The 21,975-nt window shown below is 36.5% G+C and overlaps 2 protein-coding genes across 2 annotated transcripts; one reads left to right on the top strand and one right to left on the bottom strand.

Moving 5' to 3' along the window:
* Positions 1-10,284: 10,284 nt before the first annotated feature.
* LOC109066755 (transcription factor HES-7.1-A-like) lies at positions 10,285-12,951 on the bottom strand. The gene is made up of 3 exons (XM_019083779.2): positions 12,166-12,951; positions 11,959-12,054; positions 10,285-11,580 (listed from the first exon to the last, which is right to left on the bottom strand). Exons 1-3 carry the CDS (start codon positions 12,208-12,210, stop codon positions 11,080-11,082), a joined length of 642 nt encoding a protein of 213 aa, XP_018939324.1. The 5' UTR covers positions 12,211-12,951; the 3' UTR covers positions 10,285-11,079.
* A 6,182-nt stretch (positions 12,952-19,133) lies between these two features.
* Positions 19,134-21,539, top strand: LOC109112042 (hairy/enhancer-of-split related with YRPW motif protein 1-like). Its single transcript, XM_019125066.2, has 4 exons — positions 19,134-19,518; positions 19,671-19,766; positions 19,881-19,974; positions 20,441-21,539. The coding sequence occupies exons 1-4, from the start codon at positions 19,477-19,479 to the stop codon at positions 21,178-21,180; spliced, it is 972 nt and encodes a 323-aa protein (XP_018980611.1). The 5' UTR covers positions 19,134-19,476; the 3' UTR covers positions 21,181-21,539.
* Positions 21,540-21,975: the final 436 nt, after the last annotated feature.

Below are 21,975 nucleotides of genomic sequence, written 5' to 3'. Positions count from 1 at the left end.
ATTCAGTCATGCAAAAGATGTGCTGGCGTGTTGTGACTGACTACACTAAATGTGAATGGGTATAAACTTAGACGCCAACATTGTGGTTAAGTTGATTTCCTTTAACTTCATTGTTACCACAACGGATTTCATTCTTTTGAGAGGAACAATTAAAGCAACACCATGTAACTTTCTGTGTTCAAAAGTTACATAACGAGCGAGTACGTAAATTCATGTACCAAACCGCCTTTTGTCTTATCCCAAATCACTACAGAACATTTATAATGTATTTTTGGAGTACTGTAGACTGTTCGGGTCGTCACCGCTGCGGAGTAACACACAGCTGCGTGAATCGCCATACACAAACTTGGAGAAGTAGTTCCGGTTAGTGTTCTTCCGCGGTATGCGTGCAGGTCTGTTTATAAACCGCGAGAGCGCCAAGATTTATAGTGTTGCTTCAATATAGTGATTCTTTAAAGGTTCGTTGTTACACTCTTTCTTAAACTAGTGTTGATCAGGCTGATTAGACTTAAAATGTGAAGTACAAGACCTGCAGGGTTTTAATAACTTTTATTATTAGTTGGAAGTTGGTGTTTCTAAATTAGGTAGTTTTCTACAATGACTGTACTTTACATCTGCAGCCTTTTTTTTTTTTTTTTTTTTTTTTTTTTGAGTAACTCATAACTTACTCGCGTATTCATATATAGTTTATGGTTTAATTTGCATATAGCTGGAAGTTGTCATGATTCCTGCTTCCAAACGAAGTGGAGTATAGTTTATTTCCTTCACACGCTTCTCTTGGTCTGGCCTGAAGTAAGAAACGTTTTCAGATCGCTTCAAATCAAACCTTTAGTTGTTTGTAATGTTACTGGATCGCTCAAAATAGTATGGTATGCGATTAAAATATCTTTGTAGTATGACGATAAAGCCACAAGGTGGTGCTGCGCATCTTGCCAGTGAAAAACTAGCAAATACACAATTACTGTTTCTGGGTCTTTATTAGAGAAAATAGGTTTAGAGTATTTAATTCAGTGATTCACTTTTTTTTTTCTATAGAACTATGTCAATTTTGAGAGAGAGAGAGATGAAAATGAAGTGTGTGAATGACCTGCATCTGTGCGTCTCTCTCTAGAAACAATGAAGCTGTGAGTTTAGTTTACTTTAATGCTTTTAAGCTTCACTGCTGAGAAATATGATGCACTGATTGGAAGCTATTTTAAGTGCAGTAAACAATGCAAATATCAAAAGTTTCTTCTTATTCTAATTACAGATATGTGCAATCGAAATGCAAATGATAATGAAAGAAGAATATAAATAGTAAATGAAATAACCCTTCCTAACAGAATATAAAAATCTAAACAGAAACGAGGAACACTTACCCTACCTGACTCAACCTAAGAGATAAAGATATACTTACCTGAGGACTTTATATATATATATATATATATATATATATATATATATACTATATATATATATATATATCTGTCTTTTACTGTATTACTGAATAAAACATTAGTCAGTTATCAAAGAAAGAGAAAATAAATATCCAGGCTGTTGTAGATGCTGTGATAGGGAGACCAGGGATGGATGTAACACTTCTTGTTTGAGCATCTTTAAATCAGCGGCTGTTTGTGATAGATGTATCTTGATACTACAATGAGAACTCACTTGGATGTGTACTGCATAATCACAGATTATGTGAATTAATGTCAAATACAAAGAGTTCTGTTGTTGCAATCAGAGGTGGACAGTAACGAAGTACATTTGCTTGAGTACTGTACTTAAGTACACTTTTTGAGTATCTGTACTTTACTGGAGTATTATTTTTTTCTGGAAACTTGCTACTTCAACTTCACTATATTTGAAAGACAAATATCATACTTTTTACTCCGCTACATTTATATCAAGGTCCCCAAGTAGAAAGTTGTTATATGCAGCAGTTTTTCCAGTGTGTGCATTTTCAAATTCACTGAAATCCTTTTTTTTTCTGCAAAAATCCGGCCTGCAATCTTGCCTGGAGCTTCCAGTGTTGCCAAGTCTTACAGTATTTCTAAGGCTGCAGTTTTCCACATAGCTTTGAATGTATGTTTGGCTGATTTTTTTACACAAATCTGGCAACCTCTGGACCCTCCCCACTAAAATAAACGTCTGCACTAGTGCACAGCCTGCTCTAAAAGGCAAATAAAATAATAAAAGACGAAAAAGGCACATATTTATAGTGTGGTGTGAGCATCTGTGTGTTCACCACATTGATTTTAAAGAAACAACTGTATGTGATACCTTACGTAGGCCGAGCACTACGATCAAAGATCATAGAAGATAATGATCAGCATACTATAAATAAAAATGACCTACACCTTGCTTGATCTACATGACAAAAGAAAATGTATAGTTTATATTCTGTGTGAACTTGCATGTGTATGTGTTAACCCATTAAAGCTCTTTGGAAAATTAACCATGTTTTTACCATAGTAACTAGTTTAACTATGGTATTTGTGGTAAAATCACAGTTTTTTACAAATTTACTTATAGTAACCATAATTATGCTATTTGTAGTAAAAATACAGTAACCACAAATTTAACATAGTTTCATAATAGTAACTATAGTTTAATATTTGTAGTTAAACTATGGCAATACAAATGGTAGGCTAATATATCCGTCAAAAATGGGTGTATAATGGGTATATAAATCTGAACATTATTTTATTGTAAAAAAACTGCACAAAAATACATATTTTTATTTGTATTTTTTGCAAACCAATGATCAATAAGTAGGTTAAATGGTCACACAGGTCAACATTTTTTTCTTCACTTTTTTACAACTTTGGCCAAATTCAAAAAGACGGTTATTGGGCGCAATGTGATTTGTTTTCTTTTCAATGTTTGCCTAAAATTAACCATATCATATCCTTCAATATCTCTTTGAAAAAAGAACTTCGTAACATTTAAACAAGTATTAAAATGAGTTCAATGTAGCTGTAGGAGTGTTAAATAAAAAATAAATATGATTATCTTCATTCAGTTGTTCCATTTAGGTTTGGTAACATAAAAGCTCTTAATGCCAAAGATAATACAAGCTAATCAGTGTACTCAGTAGGTAGCATTAGTGGCATAAGGTATTGTAAGTATACAACAATGTGACAATGAAACAAAGCATTTACTTTTTACTTTTGAGACTTAAGTACTTTTAAAAGCATGTGCTTTCGTACTTTTACTTAAGTAAAAACCAGTCTTTACAACTTTCACTTGGTGTGGAGTAGTATTTGACCAGTAGTATGTACTTTCACTCAAGTAATGAAGTTGTGTACTAATTTTTGCATAAACATCATTGAAGAACAAAGAAAATAACCATTTTGAACAACATGGACTAATTAAAACAAACAAAAAAGCATATGTTTTGTGTCTTGTAGCACATGTTGCCGCACATGTCTGTGTGAGTGTAAGTGTGCTGTATTCCCATCACAAAAGGGTTCAGTCATTAGCTATGTTTCCATGATCCACCTCTTTTTATGTAAATGTTGAGATATAGCATAAAAACGCTGGATGGAAATATAAAGATGTGTATAAATTCAGTTACACTTTATTTTAAGATTTCATTTATACAAATTAAACATACAATTAATTACTAATAAAAATTAACTAAACTCACTAAATTACTATATTTAAATGCATACTTGCAAGTATGCATAATTTATTGTTGTTATTATAATAGTGAGTAACGTGTACATGTAACGCATAACAAGGACACCTTAAAATAAAGTGTTGCAATAAATTCATATAATGTGTGCAAAAATATTGTGCGTTCAGTTGAGGCAGTTTTGTCTGGTGGGAAGACAAGCGCATAAACCTGGATATGCAACAAAAAACTCATGTGGCTTGCCTCAACAGAAGATACTCATCGGAATCATCATAAGGGTTGGGTGCAATGTTCCCTCTAAGCTGCGCGCGCGCGCGGCCGCGCACTTCTTCCACCGCAGCCGCGCAGAAGAAATAATGTGCCGCGCACACGCATAAATGAGTTGGGAAAGCCATTTGCGACAGCGAATGAATTGCAATGCTCGGATAAACCGCTACAGAGTTGATATCACGATAGAGTTAGAACCGTTGAATGTGGTTAGTTTCATAGAAAAGGAATGTGCGGCAAATGAATCGCTGTAGAAACCGAATATTTTAATGGTTGCGTACGAAATAGCTCAAATCGTGCGCCGACGCAAACGCAATGACGTGAAATAAAACGTCATCATTTATTAAAGAAGAGCGGCTTGATTAGAAATAGCGGATGATGGGCACAGAACGGTAACAAAACTCAGAGACATTTACAGTCACACACAGGTGTAGTTTACATAGCTATAGAAGAATTGACGTTCACGTTTTTTTTTTAAATATTTAACTTACAGATCTCAGTTTAAATGCTTCAGTTTATATTCTATTCTATCAGTTTAAATGCTTCAGTTTCTATTCTATTGTATTCTATTCTATCAGTTTAAATGCTTCAGTTTCTATTCTATTCTATCAGTTTAAATGCTTCAGTTTCTATTCTATTCTATTCTATTCTATTCTATTCTATTCTATTCTATTCTATCAGTTTAAATGCTTGAGTTTGTTTTGATATTATATTATGTTAGGCCTATATTATAAACCTAATAAATAATTGACCTTGTTTTTAATGGAGTCTCTGCTCATCAAGGATGTATTTATTTTATCGAAAATACAGAAGAAAAAGTAAACAGTAATATTGTGAAACATTATTGCAATTTCTAATATTGGTTTCCTGTTTTAATATACTTTAAAATATAATTTATTCCCGAGGAGCAAAGCTGAATTTTCAGCATCATTACTCCATCCTTCAGTGTCATATTATCCTTCAGAAATTATTCTAATATGCTGATTTACTATCAGTGTTGAATCTGTTGTAATGCTTAATATTTTTACTTATTTTTTATTTTTATTTTTGGAACATGTGATACTTTTTTCTTTGATTCTTAGATTAATAAAAAGTTAAAAAGAACAGCATTTATTCAAAATAGAACTCTTTTCTAAAAATATGTCTTTATTATCACTTTTTTATATCCATTTGACACATTCTTACTCAATAAAAGTATTAATTTCTTTAAAAAAAGAAAAAAATTACTGACCACAAAACTTTTTAGTAGTGTATATTGTAACACAAAATTTGAATAAACACTGTCCTTTTTAACTTTTTATTTATCAAAGAATCCCCCAAAAAATCACAAGTCCCCAAAAAATATTAAGCAGCACAACAGTTTCCAGCACTGATAATAAATCAGCATATTAGAATGATTTCTGAAGGATCATGTGACACTGAAGACTGGAGTAATGATGCTGAAAATTGCTTTGCTTCATAGGAATAAATTATATTTTAAAGTATATTAAAATAGAAAACTTTTATTTTAAATTGCAATAATATTTCACAGTATTATTTTGTGAAATAATATTCAGTAAGTTTTATTAGGTAATCTAAAATGTACATCATTTAGTCACGGGTCAAATCAAATACAAATAGCACATTAAAGTTAAAAGTTACACACTTTTTTTGTGTGCGCGCTGTACAGGTCTGGTATAAACGATGTTTTTGCACAGGTGGCCGAAATGTCTGCCCAATAGAGAAAAGTTTTGCTCAGCAAGAAAAAAAATAAGAGGGAACATTGGTTGGGTGTAACATTTTTAATAAACTGTTACAATAATCCCCAAACCAAACATCCGTAACATAGCAACCTGTCAAAAGCATTAAATTAAACTAGAGAAACAGCTACTTTAGGTCATGTAAGTTAAATAAATGTATCCACAACACAATGATTGCTATGCAAAAGTAATCTTGTTTACAAATGTTACTTACCTAGCTGAAAATCAGGGTTTTTTGGTCATAAAATCAACACATTTTCTCATAGTCACATGCAATTTCTCCTGTGAGCTCAAAAAGGAGATGGGGTGTATGATATTGATGACGTTACCACAGCTCTTTTCTGATCTGTGAAACTTGCAGTGTTACATCTAACCCAGTGTTACAGTTCTCCCCGACTGTGATGCTCAGATTTCCAGAATGAATGATCAAAACCATATTCTGTTATTTGGTTGATATATACAATGTTCTTTGTATTAACAGATAAGTGTGTGCCATATTTGATAGTTAAAAGGAGTCTTTGTTCACCTTACCATCCTCAAACCAATGGACTGTTAGAGAGGATGAACAATACCATACAAAGCTAAGGCAAATGGTTGATTCATTCTATGCTTAATCTACATTTTTTGTCATACAGTACTGTGCAAGAGTCTTAGGCCACCATTACATTACATTGTTTGAGCTTTCTGAGAGGTCTTAAAAAAAAAAAAAAAAAAAAAAAACTTCTGAATTTTAATTTAACGATAGGAATCTTCCAAACAGATATATATGTAGCAAAAAAATCTGAACATTGGGACAAGTACTTAGAAGCTGTCATGTTTTGGTTGCATTCTTTTTGATGTTTGGGTGAAAGGCTCGATACCCAACAGCGATGCCAGAACACTTCATGGTAGGTAAACCCATGTCAAAAAGCAGGCAAAAGCACGCACATCAATCTCAACTAGGTGCTCGACCAAGAAACAAGCAGAAAAATATTTAAATGCAAAGTCTGCAACACCAAAGCTCCAAAAGTATCAAAAAATGTATTATTAAAAAGCTATTGCATAGCGTATATAGTGATGTTTTTCGAGCACACAGTCTGATGAAGAGCCTGCGTGCTCGAAACGTCACTATATACACTATGCAATAGCTTTTTAATAATACATTTTTTGATACTTTTGTAGCTTAGGTAAACCCATGTCTAAATATAATTTAAGGTCTATCAATATAATGCTGAAAACATGGAATTAAAGAACTTTTTGCTCAACATTGTTCATCACATTATGTTGTTGGCTTTATGCATTTTATATAATAAATATTGAACTAGAAGCTAGTGAATTAGTGCTGTGCAATGCAGATTGTATTAGTTTGAACATATTTGTTGAAAACTGTTTGCCTTAACAGATTATTTAAGCAGGCTGTGCTTTTATTGTGGGATGGAGGACCAGGATGAAGCACAATGGAATTTTTTTTTCATATTGAAAATGTAAAAAATTAAAAGAATTTTCTTTCAGGTATTTTTTTAGGGTTGCAGTGGTAGTTAAAATGTTCTGCATCATCAGCATCTACTAATAAAGGCATGATTACTATTATACTCATTTTGTGTGGAAATGTATGATTACTTACTTTCCATTGTATAACATGATGTAGAAAATTCCAATTGTAGTGAGAAGAACACAACATTAATTTGGTTAGAACTTCCAAAAATTGAAGGAATAGTAAAAATATTAGCAGTCAGTCAATTTAGAGATCGCCTATATTTACATAGTGACGTGACATACAGCCAAGTATGGTAACCCATACTCAGAATTCGTGCTCTGCTTTTAACCCATCCAAAGTGCACACACACAGCAGTGAACACACACACCGTGAACACACACCCGGAGCAGTGGGCAGCCTTTTATGCTGCAGCGTCCGGGGAGCAGTTGGGGGTTCGGTGCCTTGCTCAAGGGCACCTCAGTCGTGGTATTGAAGGTGGAGAGAGAACTGTACATGCACTCCCCCCACCCACAATTCCTGCCGGCCCGAGACTCGAATTCACAACCCTTGGATTGTGAGTCCGACTCTCTAACCATTAGGCCACGACTTCCCCATATTTAGAGATATGCTATTAATTTTATTACTGATGTTTTTAAGTTAATGCTAAATATATATACACACACACACACACAGAGTCCACGGCCACTTAATTAGATACACCTATTCAATTGCTTGGTAAAACAAATAGCTAATCAGCCAATCACATGGCAGCAACTCAATGCATTTAGGCATTAAGATGTGATGAAGACGACTTGGTGAAGTTCAAACCGAGCATCAGAATGGGGAAGGAAGGGGATTTAAGTGACTTTGAACATGGAATGGTTGTTGGTGCCAGACGGGCTGGTCTGAGTATTTCAAAAACTGCTGATCTACTGGGATTTTCATACACAGCCATCTCTAGGGTTCACAGAGAATGGTCTGAAAAAGAGAAAATATCCAGTGAGCGGCAGTTGTGTGGACGAAAATGCCTTGTTGATGTCAGAGGTCAGAGGAGAATGGGCAGACTGGTTAGAGATGATAGAAAAGTAACAGTAACTCAAATAACCACTCGTTACAACCAAGGTATGCAGAATACCATCTCTGAACACACAACACGTCGAACCCTGAAGCAGAGCAGCAGACCACACTGGGTGCTGCTCCTCTCAGCTAAGAACAGGAAACGGAGGCTACAGTTCGCACAGGCTCACCAAAATTGGACAATAAATGTTGCCTGGTCTGATGAGTCTCGATTTCTGCTGCAACATTCAGATGGTAGAGTCAGAATTTGGCATAAAGAACATGAAAGCATGGATCTATTCTACCTTGTCTCGACGGTTCAGGCTGCTGGTGGTGGTGTAATGGTGTGGAGGATATTTTCTTGGCACACTTTGGGCCTCTTAGTACCAACTGAGCATCGTTTAAACACCACAGCCTACCTGAGTATTGTTGTTGACCACTCACAGCTGCTTTTAAAGTCTTGACTAGTCCAAGTGTACACTAAGTTTAAATAGACACTCCATATTTTTTATTCCAAAGTAAGCACAATTCATACAATACATTTAAACTGAGCTACTTTAAGACCATCTCCAAACTTTCTTTGGATTGACAGATGTCTCGTCCAGTCAGCGGTGAGTAATCCCAAATGGCGCTGTCTCAAACAATACCTACCTCTTCCGGTTTGTCTGATTTGTCCTTGTGTTTTCTGACTTGTTATAATGTTTTTGTTGTTGTGTTCTCTGACCTGTTATAATCTTTGCGTTTGTAATTTGTTATTTTGTTTTCAGAATTGTGATATGTTTTGTACTTCTTGGCCACCGTACGAAGCCCATTCAAAGGTCTACTTTTGAAATATCCTCCGATCTAAACAATAGTCAATAAGTTTTATTTGACATTTTACAAAAATACAGAATAGGAATGTTATATTATGCTGATACACTGTTACACTATATCGACATATATGCCACTTTACAAGCTTCTTTCGTAGATGAAGGCTAATCACAAACAGTATTTGACACTCTGAGAACATCTGGTGGATTTAAACAGCACTGCAGTCTCTGTCCTCACCCTGCTGCTAAACAATATTCCAACACACTTTAATGAGAACAAAATGATAAGTCAAGTCAAATTCAATTTCTGCGTATAAATAGTAGGCCTTCACCAAATAGAAACCGAAAATCGTGCTATTGATACGCATTTTCATGAGAACGGGTTCACGTTTTAAATAAATAGCCTACGTTTTTGACAGTGTGCAGGACTTTTCCATTTCTTTTCATGCTATTGTGTAGGGTGCCTGCAACCACTTAGTTGTGAGAGGTATTTATTTGTTAACAAAAGAAAGGAAAATAGCAAGTAACCGTTCGTGATGACAGTTAAGGGTTATAAGCAAAGATGATACCTGCATGAAGATGCTTGAATTTCTGAAGTTGCCTACTGCTGTGGCTTTTCTGTTTTACATTCATTCATTTTGAAGACTCTTTTATCCAAAGCGACTTAAAAATGAGGAATACAACAAGAGATGCATCATAAATTTTGAGAGTAAAAAAAGGAATTCATGCAAACCAGCAAAAATAAGATTGGCAACATATTAAAAATGTAAATTCTTCGACAACAATAATACAATTTTCCGAACATTACAAGGTTGTTTTCAAAATTCATCGCATAAAAAGAATAAAGAATTAACAAAAGTGTGGACATTGAACGTAACCATTCTTACTTTTTGTTCCCTTCATTTATAAACAAGCAGCCTTTTTAATGGTTGAAAAAAAGAACGACCTAAAAGGGTAAAGCGTGGGAAAGACACCTGACCTTCATTCCCTAGCCACAATAAGGTTTACTGCGTAAAGAAATTCACGCTTCTCGGATTCAAACGGATGGAAATGCGCGTGCCAGTCGTTGAGTCATGTGGTCTTGACACTTGCAAGACAAAACTGTGAGCCCACGACGTGTTAAACCAGGTAACAGTTTAGCCTTTTGTCGTCATTAGCATCTCTCTGATGTCTAGCAGTCCTTTCCCAGCATTTTAAAATCATCCCAGATTTTGTTGCACAATAGTTCAGACGAGAGCAGTAAACATATCTGGTAGGCTAGACATTTGATCTCTGATGAAATGTTCTCTTTATAGGGTATGTTCGTGCATATTTTTTTAAAACACACAACGGTAGCCCATATGATTAAGTCAATTGGAAACACTGTGATTTGAGACATAATAGCACACAGAGTGAAAACTCGCTCTTTATGACGTCAATACCTTTGTTTAGGCGGATGTCTCCAAAGGTGCCAGGGCACGTGGCGCCTTTTCGCACTGTTTATTTATTAGCATGAACAGAGGAAGCCAGAAGTGTCAGAACAGAAGTCGTGTGGAAGTGTGCCGGCCATTCAGCACCTCAAAGACAGACGCTTGCGCGTCACATTTGGTCGCGAGCATTTCAAAGGGTTTGAGGATCAAAGTCGACTGTAAATGTTCGGCGCGTGCTGAAAGCGATCTTAAATCTCAGATCCTAAATCTTCATGAAATCAACGATTAATATGTACTTAAAAACAATAATAAAAATACTAAAACACATAAGCATATTTCATTTTAAAATTTTAATGGTGAAATGTATTTGTTTCAGTCCCCCAAATATACAGCTATAAAAAAGGGAATGTCATGAATAAATTAATGTGCAAAATAGATAAATACATACATCAGCTATGTATTACAAATGATCATACACCTAGTACAGATCATGCAAAGAAAGAAAAGGGAAAAGAAAATCTGTGTAAAAAATATATTGCATAATTTATCATACACTATTTACACATTTTACATTTCCAATGTGTTGCCAGATGATATAATCATTAAACAACTTTTTTTTCTACTTTTTTTTTTTAATAAACATGTCCCTCTGCATGAGATGAAGCATGTCTAATTATTACACAAGCCCAGTATTTTGAGTCTCTGCAAATGTCTTTAATTTCTCTCAAGGCCAAGGCCTCCAGACCGTCTGGCTGACGGGTGTCGGGTGTTGAGAGGTTGGTCTGGCTGCCGAATGAAGTGTGTTGGAGTCTGTGCTTCCGAATGCAGTCCTGTTTGGATGTGGCACAACGTTGCTGCAAGCTGATGGAAGTCCTTGTTTGCAGACAGAGTTCTGCCGCAGATGATGCTGTGCATTTGAATGTGAAAACTGCTTTCTGGACCAGTTCTGGACTCTGAGAGGCAGTCGGATGGTGCTCGACACACAGGGCCGGGTCAGACGCTGACACAGTGTAGCGGTTACTGAACCTTCCAGTCCACGGGCCTTACCTTCATCTGACAGGAAACAGGCTGCTTTCTGAAGACACGACGAAAAGCCATCCATAAACTGGTGCTTTTCTGCTCCTTCCACATCTTTTGCTTTCTTGGCCTGAGCGACAGAGTTTTGCAAAAACAGGACAGTGTATTCCAGGATCTCTGCTTTCTCTATTCTCCTGTGACTGGGACTCTGCAAAAAAAAAAAAAAAAAAAAATTAAATTCAAGTTTATTTGTATAGCGCTTTTTACGATTCAAATCATTGCAAAGCAACTTTACAGAAAATTACGTTTCTACAATATTTAGTAGTAAGATTATCAGTGGTGACTGTCAGTTTATGTGCATATGGCAGAAATATAAGGAAAAATCAATTATAAAGATGTAATCAAACAGACGATAAACACTATTAACAGCAATTATTATATGATGCAATCAAACTTTGGTAGTTCTGTATGTTGTTCTAATATGAGAGGAGAGTTCAGACAAGCAAATACAGACTTAGTTGAGAACATAGGTATATAATTAAACGATGACACTGTGTTGAGGAGATTAAAATAATTGTTTTCTTACATTGTGCTCAGGGCCTTGCAGAAGTAGAGTTCTCAGGTTCTCCAGACTCCGATTCATCCTTTCTCTTCTTCGTCTTTCTACCTGAGGTTTCAACAGCTGCAAGAAACATAAAAACTCATCTCAGTGGACAGGACAGGTCATATCAAAACACGTATGTCAGACTGACCACAGTTTGTTAGAATTCACAGAAATACATATTTAGCCTACCTTTCTGTCCATTTTAATGGTCTCAGTCTCTCCGAGGATTTTCATAACACGTGTACTCCAAACAATAGTTTATATCAGTGATGATATAATCCTGTAAAGATCCGAGTTCTCTTCTATTCGGTATGCTGGAGAAGATCTCTATTCGAGGCGCGCAGTCAAATGTCAGATGCAGCTCTGAAGCTGAGAGCACGTACTTATAGGCTTTCAGGCGCTTGGTGACAAGCCACGCCCACTCCATGTCAACGACCAATCATTGAGGTTTGTTCCCTGGTAAGAGCAAAACACTAAAAAGATAGACTAAAGGCTACAATATTAAAAGTCACTGTAATTTTAAAGGTCAGATAGCCTGTTGTATCCATGTAATATTAAAGACAGACAAAAGTTCAAATGGATTAGATCGAGGCAAACAATGATCGCATATGAATTGTACAGGCTACATAGGCTATTTATTAGAAATACTTTTTTCTTATTATTACGTGTATGCAGTTAGGCCTAACTGTAGTAGCTAACATATGATCTGCACTGAATTGGTTGAAGACATTCAGGGCAGCCTCAGATCAAAAGGACTGATGGCACACACTCACTGACACTTAGACTTCCGTGGGCACGTGTGTGCATGAGAAAACAAGTGTCCCCCTGACAGGGGACGTGCATATCAATAGCCCACGCGCCGCTGGACAGACACGCCAGCAGAATAACACAAAAAGAGCTATTTTTACTTTTACTTTCCAAAGTCTTATTTTCATGGTTGCAGTATGTGAGGTTTCCAATTTTATTTTGCATATTTTAACTTTTGAAAGAACAACTATTTTACCATGTAGAAAAATGGAACTATAATTTGTTGGTATATAAGCCTGAGACTGAATCCAATTCAGTTCTTGACGCTCGACAGGATTGTGTTTATTGGTAAGGTTGAGGATTCAAACGCGCCTTAAAAAGAATTTAAAGTCGCAATTTTCCGTCTAAAAATAAAATAATAATTGTATGCTATGCAATAATTATTGTAGCCTATATAGGCACACCCCCCCCCCCAAAAAAAAAAAAAAAATGGGAAAGTGTCTACACACTATTCGTAATAGTAAATGAACCGAATTGATTCACAGTGCAAGTCTTGTGACTGCACTTTTTCCCATTTTTTATAATAAATGTGTTTTGCTCAAAAATAATAATAAACAATGGCACAAAAAAAGTTGTATCATATGGGTGTGACTCATCAGGGGGTCGCAAGGTAACGTGTGCTCACACCTCTATATAATTCAGGAGGGCGCGTGGCACCCTCACACCTGTGAACAACGCGGCGCGTGTGGAGAGTTTCCACGCGTGCATATGAAAGCGCGCACATGTGAAAAGCAAGCAGTCGGGTTTCGTGATTATTCATGGCACTGAGATCACTATGTAAATAGACTCTTTTTCATTCATTTTCCGAAAATAACTACATATTTTCCTCGAAGCTGGAACGATTGGTTTTCCTTCTAAATGCCTGATACGAAGACAGCACGTGTGTATAGCCGTGACAGTTCCCAAACACGGCCGTTCGGTCACTGGACAACCCAGTTGCTATTAGATTGCTGGACATAACTAGCAAGAGAGAAAAAAAACTGTCACTTTGGTAATACCTGGTCAGTGAAATCAGCTACCATCCTTGCTGACCTCTATATGTCCTTTAAACCAAGTGACTGACCAAAAATCACGTCACTGTATGGCTCAAGACCGCTGGTAATCGCTCACCATGTACTGATATTTTGGGGATACGCTTCAAACTAAGTAAAAGGAAAAGGTGAAAACATAAAGACATTTACCAAACTGTGATCATATCGAAATGAACTTCATCTCCATTCTATCGGTTCATGACCTGATGCAGCAGCGCAAGTTAAATGGCAAAACACCCATGCAATGAATGGAAGTGATGAAAATGGAGACTCTATGTGAACGCAGGCTGCATTTCCCATGCACTCACATGTTTATTGAAGAGTAGCGTGGGAACCTTCCCCGTGTCTGTTGATAATGTACAAATTCTGACAGGTAGGCTCATAAAAAAGGACTGAGGTGTTGGTCTGTGTTTCTAGGTGAGGTGTAAGTTTTTCGTGTTACTGAGAGCGTGGCGAGCAGCTTCCCATCGTCGCACATTTGAAATGATTGCCTGTTGTTGGTTATGGGCGAATTTTAAATATTTACACAATTGCACGCCCTTTGATGCCTTTTGTGCGACATCCCTGAATTAAAGTTCATTGTTCTCAATTCAGGTGGTACGTCAGTGCCATGCATGTTGTGATATTTTCTATAACTGGAGCATTTGAAATTAATTTTCTTGAAAGCAAGTGTGCCGAATAGTAATGCAAGCCAACCCCCGAAATGTTTTTGTATTATTATTATTATTATTTTTATTATTATTTTTACAATAGGGTTTTCTGACTTTATTACAGTCAGCAGATAAATCATTCCGCACTGTAGTTATAGTTTATTAAAAATTAATTACGCAGAACCATATAGGCCTGTGCATAATATGCTAATCTCCCGAAGGATCATCTCGTCTCGCTTGCGCATCTCTATGCAGGCAAACACATCCACCCTCACACTTTAATGGTCGCGTGTCATTTGCTTTAATCTTCCCCTTGTGTATGCAAGCTTGGTCTCTAACGAGTGTCCTTGAGTAGAACATGAAAAACATGCAGGAAATAGAAAAATAAAATAAAATAAACTGACAGTTATAGACAGTCTTAAGGGAAAGAATATCGATCCGCAAAATTTTTTCACATTAACTTCATGACCTTGTGGACGGCAGTCTATAGAAATGGTTAGTGGCAAACACCACCAAAGGGATGAAAATGACGACTAAATGTGAACGCAGACTGCACTGTGTTGGAGAGAAGCGTGGGAACTGGAAACCTTCTCTGTGCTCAGCTAAAATGTACAAATTCTGACAGGTAATAAAAGGTGTCTGCTGTCCGTGTTACTGGGAGAGCGTGGTTAATAGCTGGTTCCCATCATAACACTCCTACCTGTTGGCTGTGGTCGAGTTTTAAATATTTACACAAGCGCACAAACATTTAAAGCAGGTCTTTTAAAAATGAACGTTCCAAAAAGGGGTTTTCGAATTGATTTTGGGATCCTCGAGGAACCTTTCAGTGATCATTTCTTAAAAGAACACATATTTTACTAAGCGTGGACTTGGTTGCAAAATTTGAAAAGTGCAAATATAAAATTGTATGAAATCCAATTAAATCAATGAAATGAAAGTTTGATTGTAAGGCAAATTCACAGTCGTAAAGCGACCACTCTTCTAGAATAAAGTTACTGAAAATATTATTGATCTTGAATATAACTCCATATTGCTTTAAACAGCAGATCTGGTAGCTAAATGGATTAAACACTGTTTTTAAATAATTTGTTTAAAGTTAGCTGATTTACTTCGAAGAATGTAATACATGCATCTTATATACACATACATATGAATAAGTCTTCAGTAATATCAAGTATTTCCCAAACAGTCCTTCAAAGTCACATTGTTTCCTGGTTTTCTGGAGCTCATTGTTCACCTGTTTTTGGACTTTCATAAGTTCTTTTACACACACAGAGAGGAAATGCCAACCAGTTGCACCAAAAATACACCCATAATGATAGACTGTGAAGATATCATAAAGAACTGGAACTTGGCCTTTATTACATGCATCTATTTTGTGTTTTATGTATTTGTTCACATCAATATTCAATCATAATTGTTGTTCAGCAGTGTCATTTATGCTGATTGTCAGTATGACACAAACTATGGTGTTTAAGAGCAGGCAGGCAGAGAGGTAAAAGCCACATAATATTAATAATATTTTAAAATCATAATATTAATAATAAAGAATAAACTAACATTTACTAATATCTACTGACAAACTGAACTCAGTGATCTATGGACTAATAAACTTTTAGTGGGACATGCCATTCAAATACTGATAGGAATAATTGGTTTATATTTTGTATTTAATTAACTTTATCACATATTCAAAGATTTGTACTCACTTTTTAATTATTTTTTTTTTTTACACACACACACACACACACACACACACACACACACACACACACACCATATATATATATATATATATATATATATATATATATATATATATATATATATATATATATATATATTTTTTTTTTTTTTTTTTTTTTTTTTTTTTTTACACTTATATCAACAAACCACTTATATGTGGAAAAGTTGCTTCTTTAGAGGCAAATGGACCGGGAATGTTTCCCCATCACTGAATTGGAAACATAAATTAAGATGACTAAGATCTTTATAGCACTAAACCACTTGTCTTAACCCAGGGGTGTCTCCAGCACAGATACCATGTAGTTTTCAAATAAGCCTGAAGGACTTGATTAGATGGATCAGGTGTTTAATTAGGGTTGGACCTAAACTCTGCAGGGCTCCGGCCCTCCAGAAATTGAGTTTGGGTTAGGGTTATAATTTATTAATTCTGCCTAATTCCTCTTCTTCACCTTTTAAATGGTCCTTTCTAAAATAGCCTACTGCTTTACTACATTCAGAAAGTCTTATGGACATTCACACAGAGATCACTAGTCAGGTGGCCACACAGCATTTGACCACTGGATTTACAAAAAGTCATTTTAGGTTTAAGAAGTGTTTCAACATTGCATCAACTACTGATGAACATACATTTTTATTTTAATTATCGCTCAGTGGGTTATTTAGTGTATCTCTGTGCCTTTGTAAAATGCACAAATTGACGCTATTTCTTATTTACATGTAATGGTTCCCAAACTTTTTTGTCATCTGAACCTCTTTCACCCAATATTTAAGTAGTACCCCTGAAATTTTAAAATAAATATTTAAATAATTAAATCACATTTGGTTAATGGACACCTGCATGTATACAAATAAAATATTTAATTTAGTTAGAAAGTGTTTTGAATGCCATTTTTTTACATTTTTATGATTTAATGAATTATTAGTTTTTCATTGACCTCGAACCCCAGTTTGGGAAACCTTGATATGATGTAATTTAATGTTTAATGCACTCATTTTATGTTGTTAATTACAATTAATGGAATATATTTTCTTTGTATTTACTATCAATTTGGTACAAGATTATCCTATTTAAATCAATGTGATAAACAAGTTAGGTCAAAAGTAATCAAAAAGTACTCTGAATATATTACCTAAAATGTGTAATGTAATGGATTACGTTACAAACTACAATTTTTGGCATGTAATTTGGAATCAGTAACAGATTACAGTTTGTAAGTAATCTACCCAGCTCTGTCCATCAGGTTACTACTTTGCCACCCAGCCTTGTCCATTTTGGTCATGGGCTATTATTGTTCTAGACTTTTCGATGGCGTTTTCTTGCCCTCTACAACACGTGCTCACACCATGCTGAAAGCGTGGCTAATTCACACCTCTGTGCAACAGGCGCTCAGGTGCCGAGAGTTTCCACGTGCCCGTTTGCTCTGTTGTCCAGTAATGGTCCAGCAGGTGAGCGCGCGCTAAGTTTTACATTTGACTAATTGGTCGACGGCCATCAGACAGTGCGGATGCGTAGGCTATCAGAAACCAACATAATGGTTTTGCATTGAAGAAAGGTGAAATGATTCTAAATTACTGCATCACTTTGCATGCAAAGCAACTTCATATCCCGATTTCCGTAAAATGAACTGTTAAGGCCAGCGACCTGAGAAAGTTACATAAGTCATGAGATTTCTCCGTCTTGGCCCTTGAAATTCTAAACTCCTATGCAGTCTGAAAAGTGAATAGCCTAACTTTTAGAATCAAGTATGTAAGACAAATATTTAGTTTGAGCAATTTTGAGTTTTTCTCACTAAATCGCACTGAACTAAAGACAACTTTTGATTGTTGTATTTGTTTTTTGTAAATGTCCTCCCCCATTTGCAAACCTTGTCGTGTCCTCCCCGTGACTGCAATGCATGTTCGCGTCCGTTTGTCCGTAGCAGACTTCACGCCATATTCACTGTTAAACAGACGTGTCAAAAGAATCATAATACTAATGGAATTATGAGCAAGGGTGTGTATGCAACCACTCCGCTTGACCAAACATTAAACTTTCCCACGGGATTTTTCTTAAGGTTGGTTATGAGGCATGCAGGGGTCAAAAAGTGAAGCACCACATGGCCAGTTCAATAATTTAGTATAGGCAAAATTGTCAATTCGGGAAAAGCAACCTTATCCTATAATGTGAGCGACATTTCATCCATTTGGCGTTATTGTTTTTGGTAAGCTTGCATGCCATCAGGTATTACCAAGTGGCTTTTGCAATGTAGGCTATTTGCTTTGCTCTCCAAAAAAAAAAAAAAAAAAAAAAACTTGGAACGAACGCATATTTTGGCCTACTAGCATATTATAGCTGTATAATGATGAACAAATGTCTACTTTAATATATGCATGTTAAGTAAGCTGGAGATTTAATCACGGATTTCAAGTTTAGCGCAGTCAGCTATGTTTATTTGGTGCGTATTCGTTTCTGCACTGCATCTATCTGAGCGTCGATCCGCTTCAGGTGCGAAGGCGATGCACGAAAATCGTTGAGCACCAAACGAAGAGGTTTGAGGAGCATGCTCTAGTCTGGCGGTGTGAGTGTGAGTGTGTTCGTTTTTACACATTTGCCGTGCTGTAATATTCTGTTCCCACGAGAAAAACCTGAAAGAGTCCCATAGCACTTAAACATGGCTTTGGTTCTACGAAAATGTGCATGCTTAAAACAAAACAATCATATAGAGCATCATTAGCTGTCATGTACTTACACTGAATAAAATAAAGGCTTTAGCATTTGAAGCTAAAAAAGTAGTAAAACATTTGTGCATAGACCGCGTTGAGACATTTGTATCGTTATGAGCTATTAGGGAAAATGAAATCTCGTCGTGTTTGAACGCGTAACTATATATAACCAAACTTCTACGATTTTTGCACTATATGCAATTTTTATTTTCATGCGTTTATGTCCAAGCTTCGTATAAGACGAATTGCAGCATTTTACTGTTAATTAAGTTAATTGAAACAAAATGTGTGGTTACTGTTAACTTAATCGATTTATAGTTTCTTATCTTGGAATATATTAAGAGGGTAATTGAGAGGAGCACGAAGCCATAAGGGGGAAAGGACCCCACGGTCAGAAACGTCACTGACACCTCGTGACCAATGACAAGCCAGCATCCCCAATAAAGAGAAGCGCTCGCGAGGCCCTTCACCACAGTAGAAGAATTTCCTCAAGAAACACAGACCAACGGGAATATACGCAGATCTATATATTCGCAGAATATAATCAGACTCTTCAGCAGATCATGGTTACTCCAAAAATGGCAAATCGACGAGCAGCGAAAAGAGTGAGTAGATATTAAATGCGTTGTTTCTCTTCTGTGATATTTCTTTCTTAATGGGCATGTATGAGGATTTAGAGTTTTAAATTTTTTTTTTAACTAATTTTTTATGGTTTTGCATTTTAAATGTAAATGTAAACTATAAGTGATTCCTCTAGATCTTGAAACCCGTGATAGAGAAGAAACGGAGAGACCGGATCAACCAGCGTTTAGATGAGCTGCGAACGCTTCTCCTGGACAACACTCTGGACTCGGTAAGAAATCAAATCCATCTCTACTTTTTTTTAGTTTTTTTATAAATATGTATTTTTAAACGTAGGTTAATGAAATGTTTCAACAGCGTAATGCATTTACATTCACTTTTACAGCGACTTCAAAACCCCAAACTGGAGAAGGCTGAAATTCTGGAATTAACTGTTGAATACATTCGGACAAAAGCCACAGCTGCCAGACATAGTCTAGGTGAGTTTTCTGTCTATACTTACATCACTTTAAAAGAGTGTGCTTATACCCACTTTTTACTATAAGCAATTTGTTTGTGGCCTTATATTTGTGTTAAACTCAAGTGCTGACTGATGCTTCCGAGTTTGACGATTCTAATTGTTTCTGTCTCTGTCTTTTTCCCCTCCTGTTTTTGCTATCTTCAATTCCTCAATCTAACCCAAAATAACTCCATATACCACATTCTTTGACATTTCATTTTGGCGATCAATAAACCAATAAAATTCAATAAAATTTTCTTTTTCCTCCTAAAATCCTCCTCTTACTCTGCTTAAACTCTCCTCTCAAACATTCCTTTGAACGAACAACCCTAAATCAACATCTCATGTTATTCTTTCTCGCCTATACACTTTTTTCTTTTCCTTTTTTGTACACCTTTCACCTCCGTGCCTCTCGGCTCTCCTTAACCTCATCCTCCAACCTTCAGGCGACTCTAACAAAGACCCGGACCCACATGATGCTAACGCTCCGGCTCTGCTCTCAAGGAGACCTCACGTACCCTTCGCTTCGGTCCCCGAGTCTATCAATGTCCAGAAGCAGATGCCCTCCAATCCCCTCTACAACGCTGGTTTTAAGGAGTGCGTCTCCCGCCTGGCCAGCTTCATCGAATGTGTTGAGCCTTCCCAGCGAGACAGCTTCGTTCAAGGCCTGTGTCACCACCTCGACTCCTACAGCAGTGCTCTTTCCCAGGGAAGAGTTTCCAGCCAAGCTGCCCACCATCCGTGGATCCCGAATGCAGAGTTGACATGCAGGACGGACGTCCCTGCGATAGGACCCATGAGAGCCACCGCTGAGCCCTTTTCCTACACCAGTAGTTTGTATCCTCAATCTTTTATGCTCCATCCCACAGGACAGGCCATGACGCATCCCTACCTCTCCCCTCCATACTCCGTCTCTCCTCCACCCTCTCCTTGTTACTCAAGCAGCTCTCCCACATACCTCTCTGTCCCCTGCCATTTCCCTTTCTCTCCCACCTTCTCTCCACTCTCCAGTGACTCTTCGTCCTCATCCTTCAGTCTCTCGACCCCTGCCGTGTCTGTGGTCCCAGGACCTCATGTTCAGGTCTCTGTGGGCTCCCCCACTGGCTCGACTCGCTCTTGCCAGCCCCGGACTCTGAGACGAGCTCTGTTCCACAACCAGCCACAGTCTGTGTGGAGGCCCTGGTGAGCAAAACCCAAAACACTTAGTGACTCCGAGCAACATCGTGCCATCAGATCTCCCTTCAGGCATTGAGGAGACTTGTGATAGAGTCTGGGCTTCACATGGAAAAGAAATGGAAGTGAATGTGCTGTGCTGTGCACGAGTGCAAGTGAAGGCGAAGTGAGAAACATTAGGAGCTCTGTGATAATCGCACGTGACTCGGCTGTTTTTATTGTTCATGTATATGTCTTTGCTATAACTCGACTGTCACATTCTTTCTTTGTTCTGCACACAACTTTCCTACCTAAAATTCTTTATTGTATACAAATTGTGTATATATAGATATTTATATTTATTTTGTCCCTGTTGTACATTGTAAATTAACTGCACATTTCTTTTTCTTTTTTTTTTTTTACTAAATAAATCTATATAATTTTGTTCATTTGTATGATTTCTTTATCTATCTATCTATCTATCTATCTATCTATCTATCTATCTATCTATCTATCTATCTATCTATCTATCTATCTATCTATCTAAAAGAAATCTCTTCTGCTCACCAAGAATGCATTTACTTGATCAAAAATACAGTAAAAACCATAATATTGTGAAATATTATTACAAATATTATTACAATTTAAAATAACTTTTCTATTCTTGTAATGGCAAGGCTACATCTTCTTATCAATGTTGAAAAAGTTTGTTGCTTTTTCTTTTCTTTTCTGGAAACCATAATTCACTATACCATTCAAGAGTAAGAATTTAAGAATATTAATAAATGAGTAATAACTGAGCAGTAAATCAGTATATCAGAATGATTTC

The sequence above is a fragment of the Cyprinus carpio genome, chromosome A5 (genome assembly GCF_018340385.1).
Source record: "Cyprinus carpio isolate SPL01 chromosome A5, ASM1834038v1, whole genome shotgun sequence".
Taxonomy (NCBI): Eukaryota; Metazoa; Chordata; class Actinopteri; order Cypriniformes; family Cyprinidae; genus Cyprinus; species Cyprinus carpio.
This window is presented reverse-complemented; position numbering and strand designations above follow the sequence as displayed.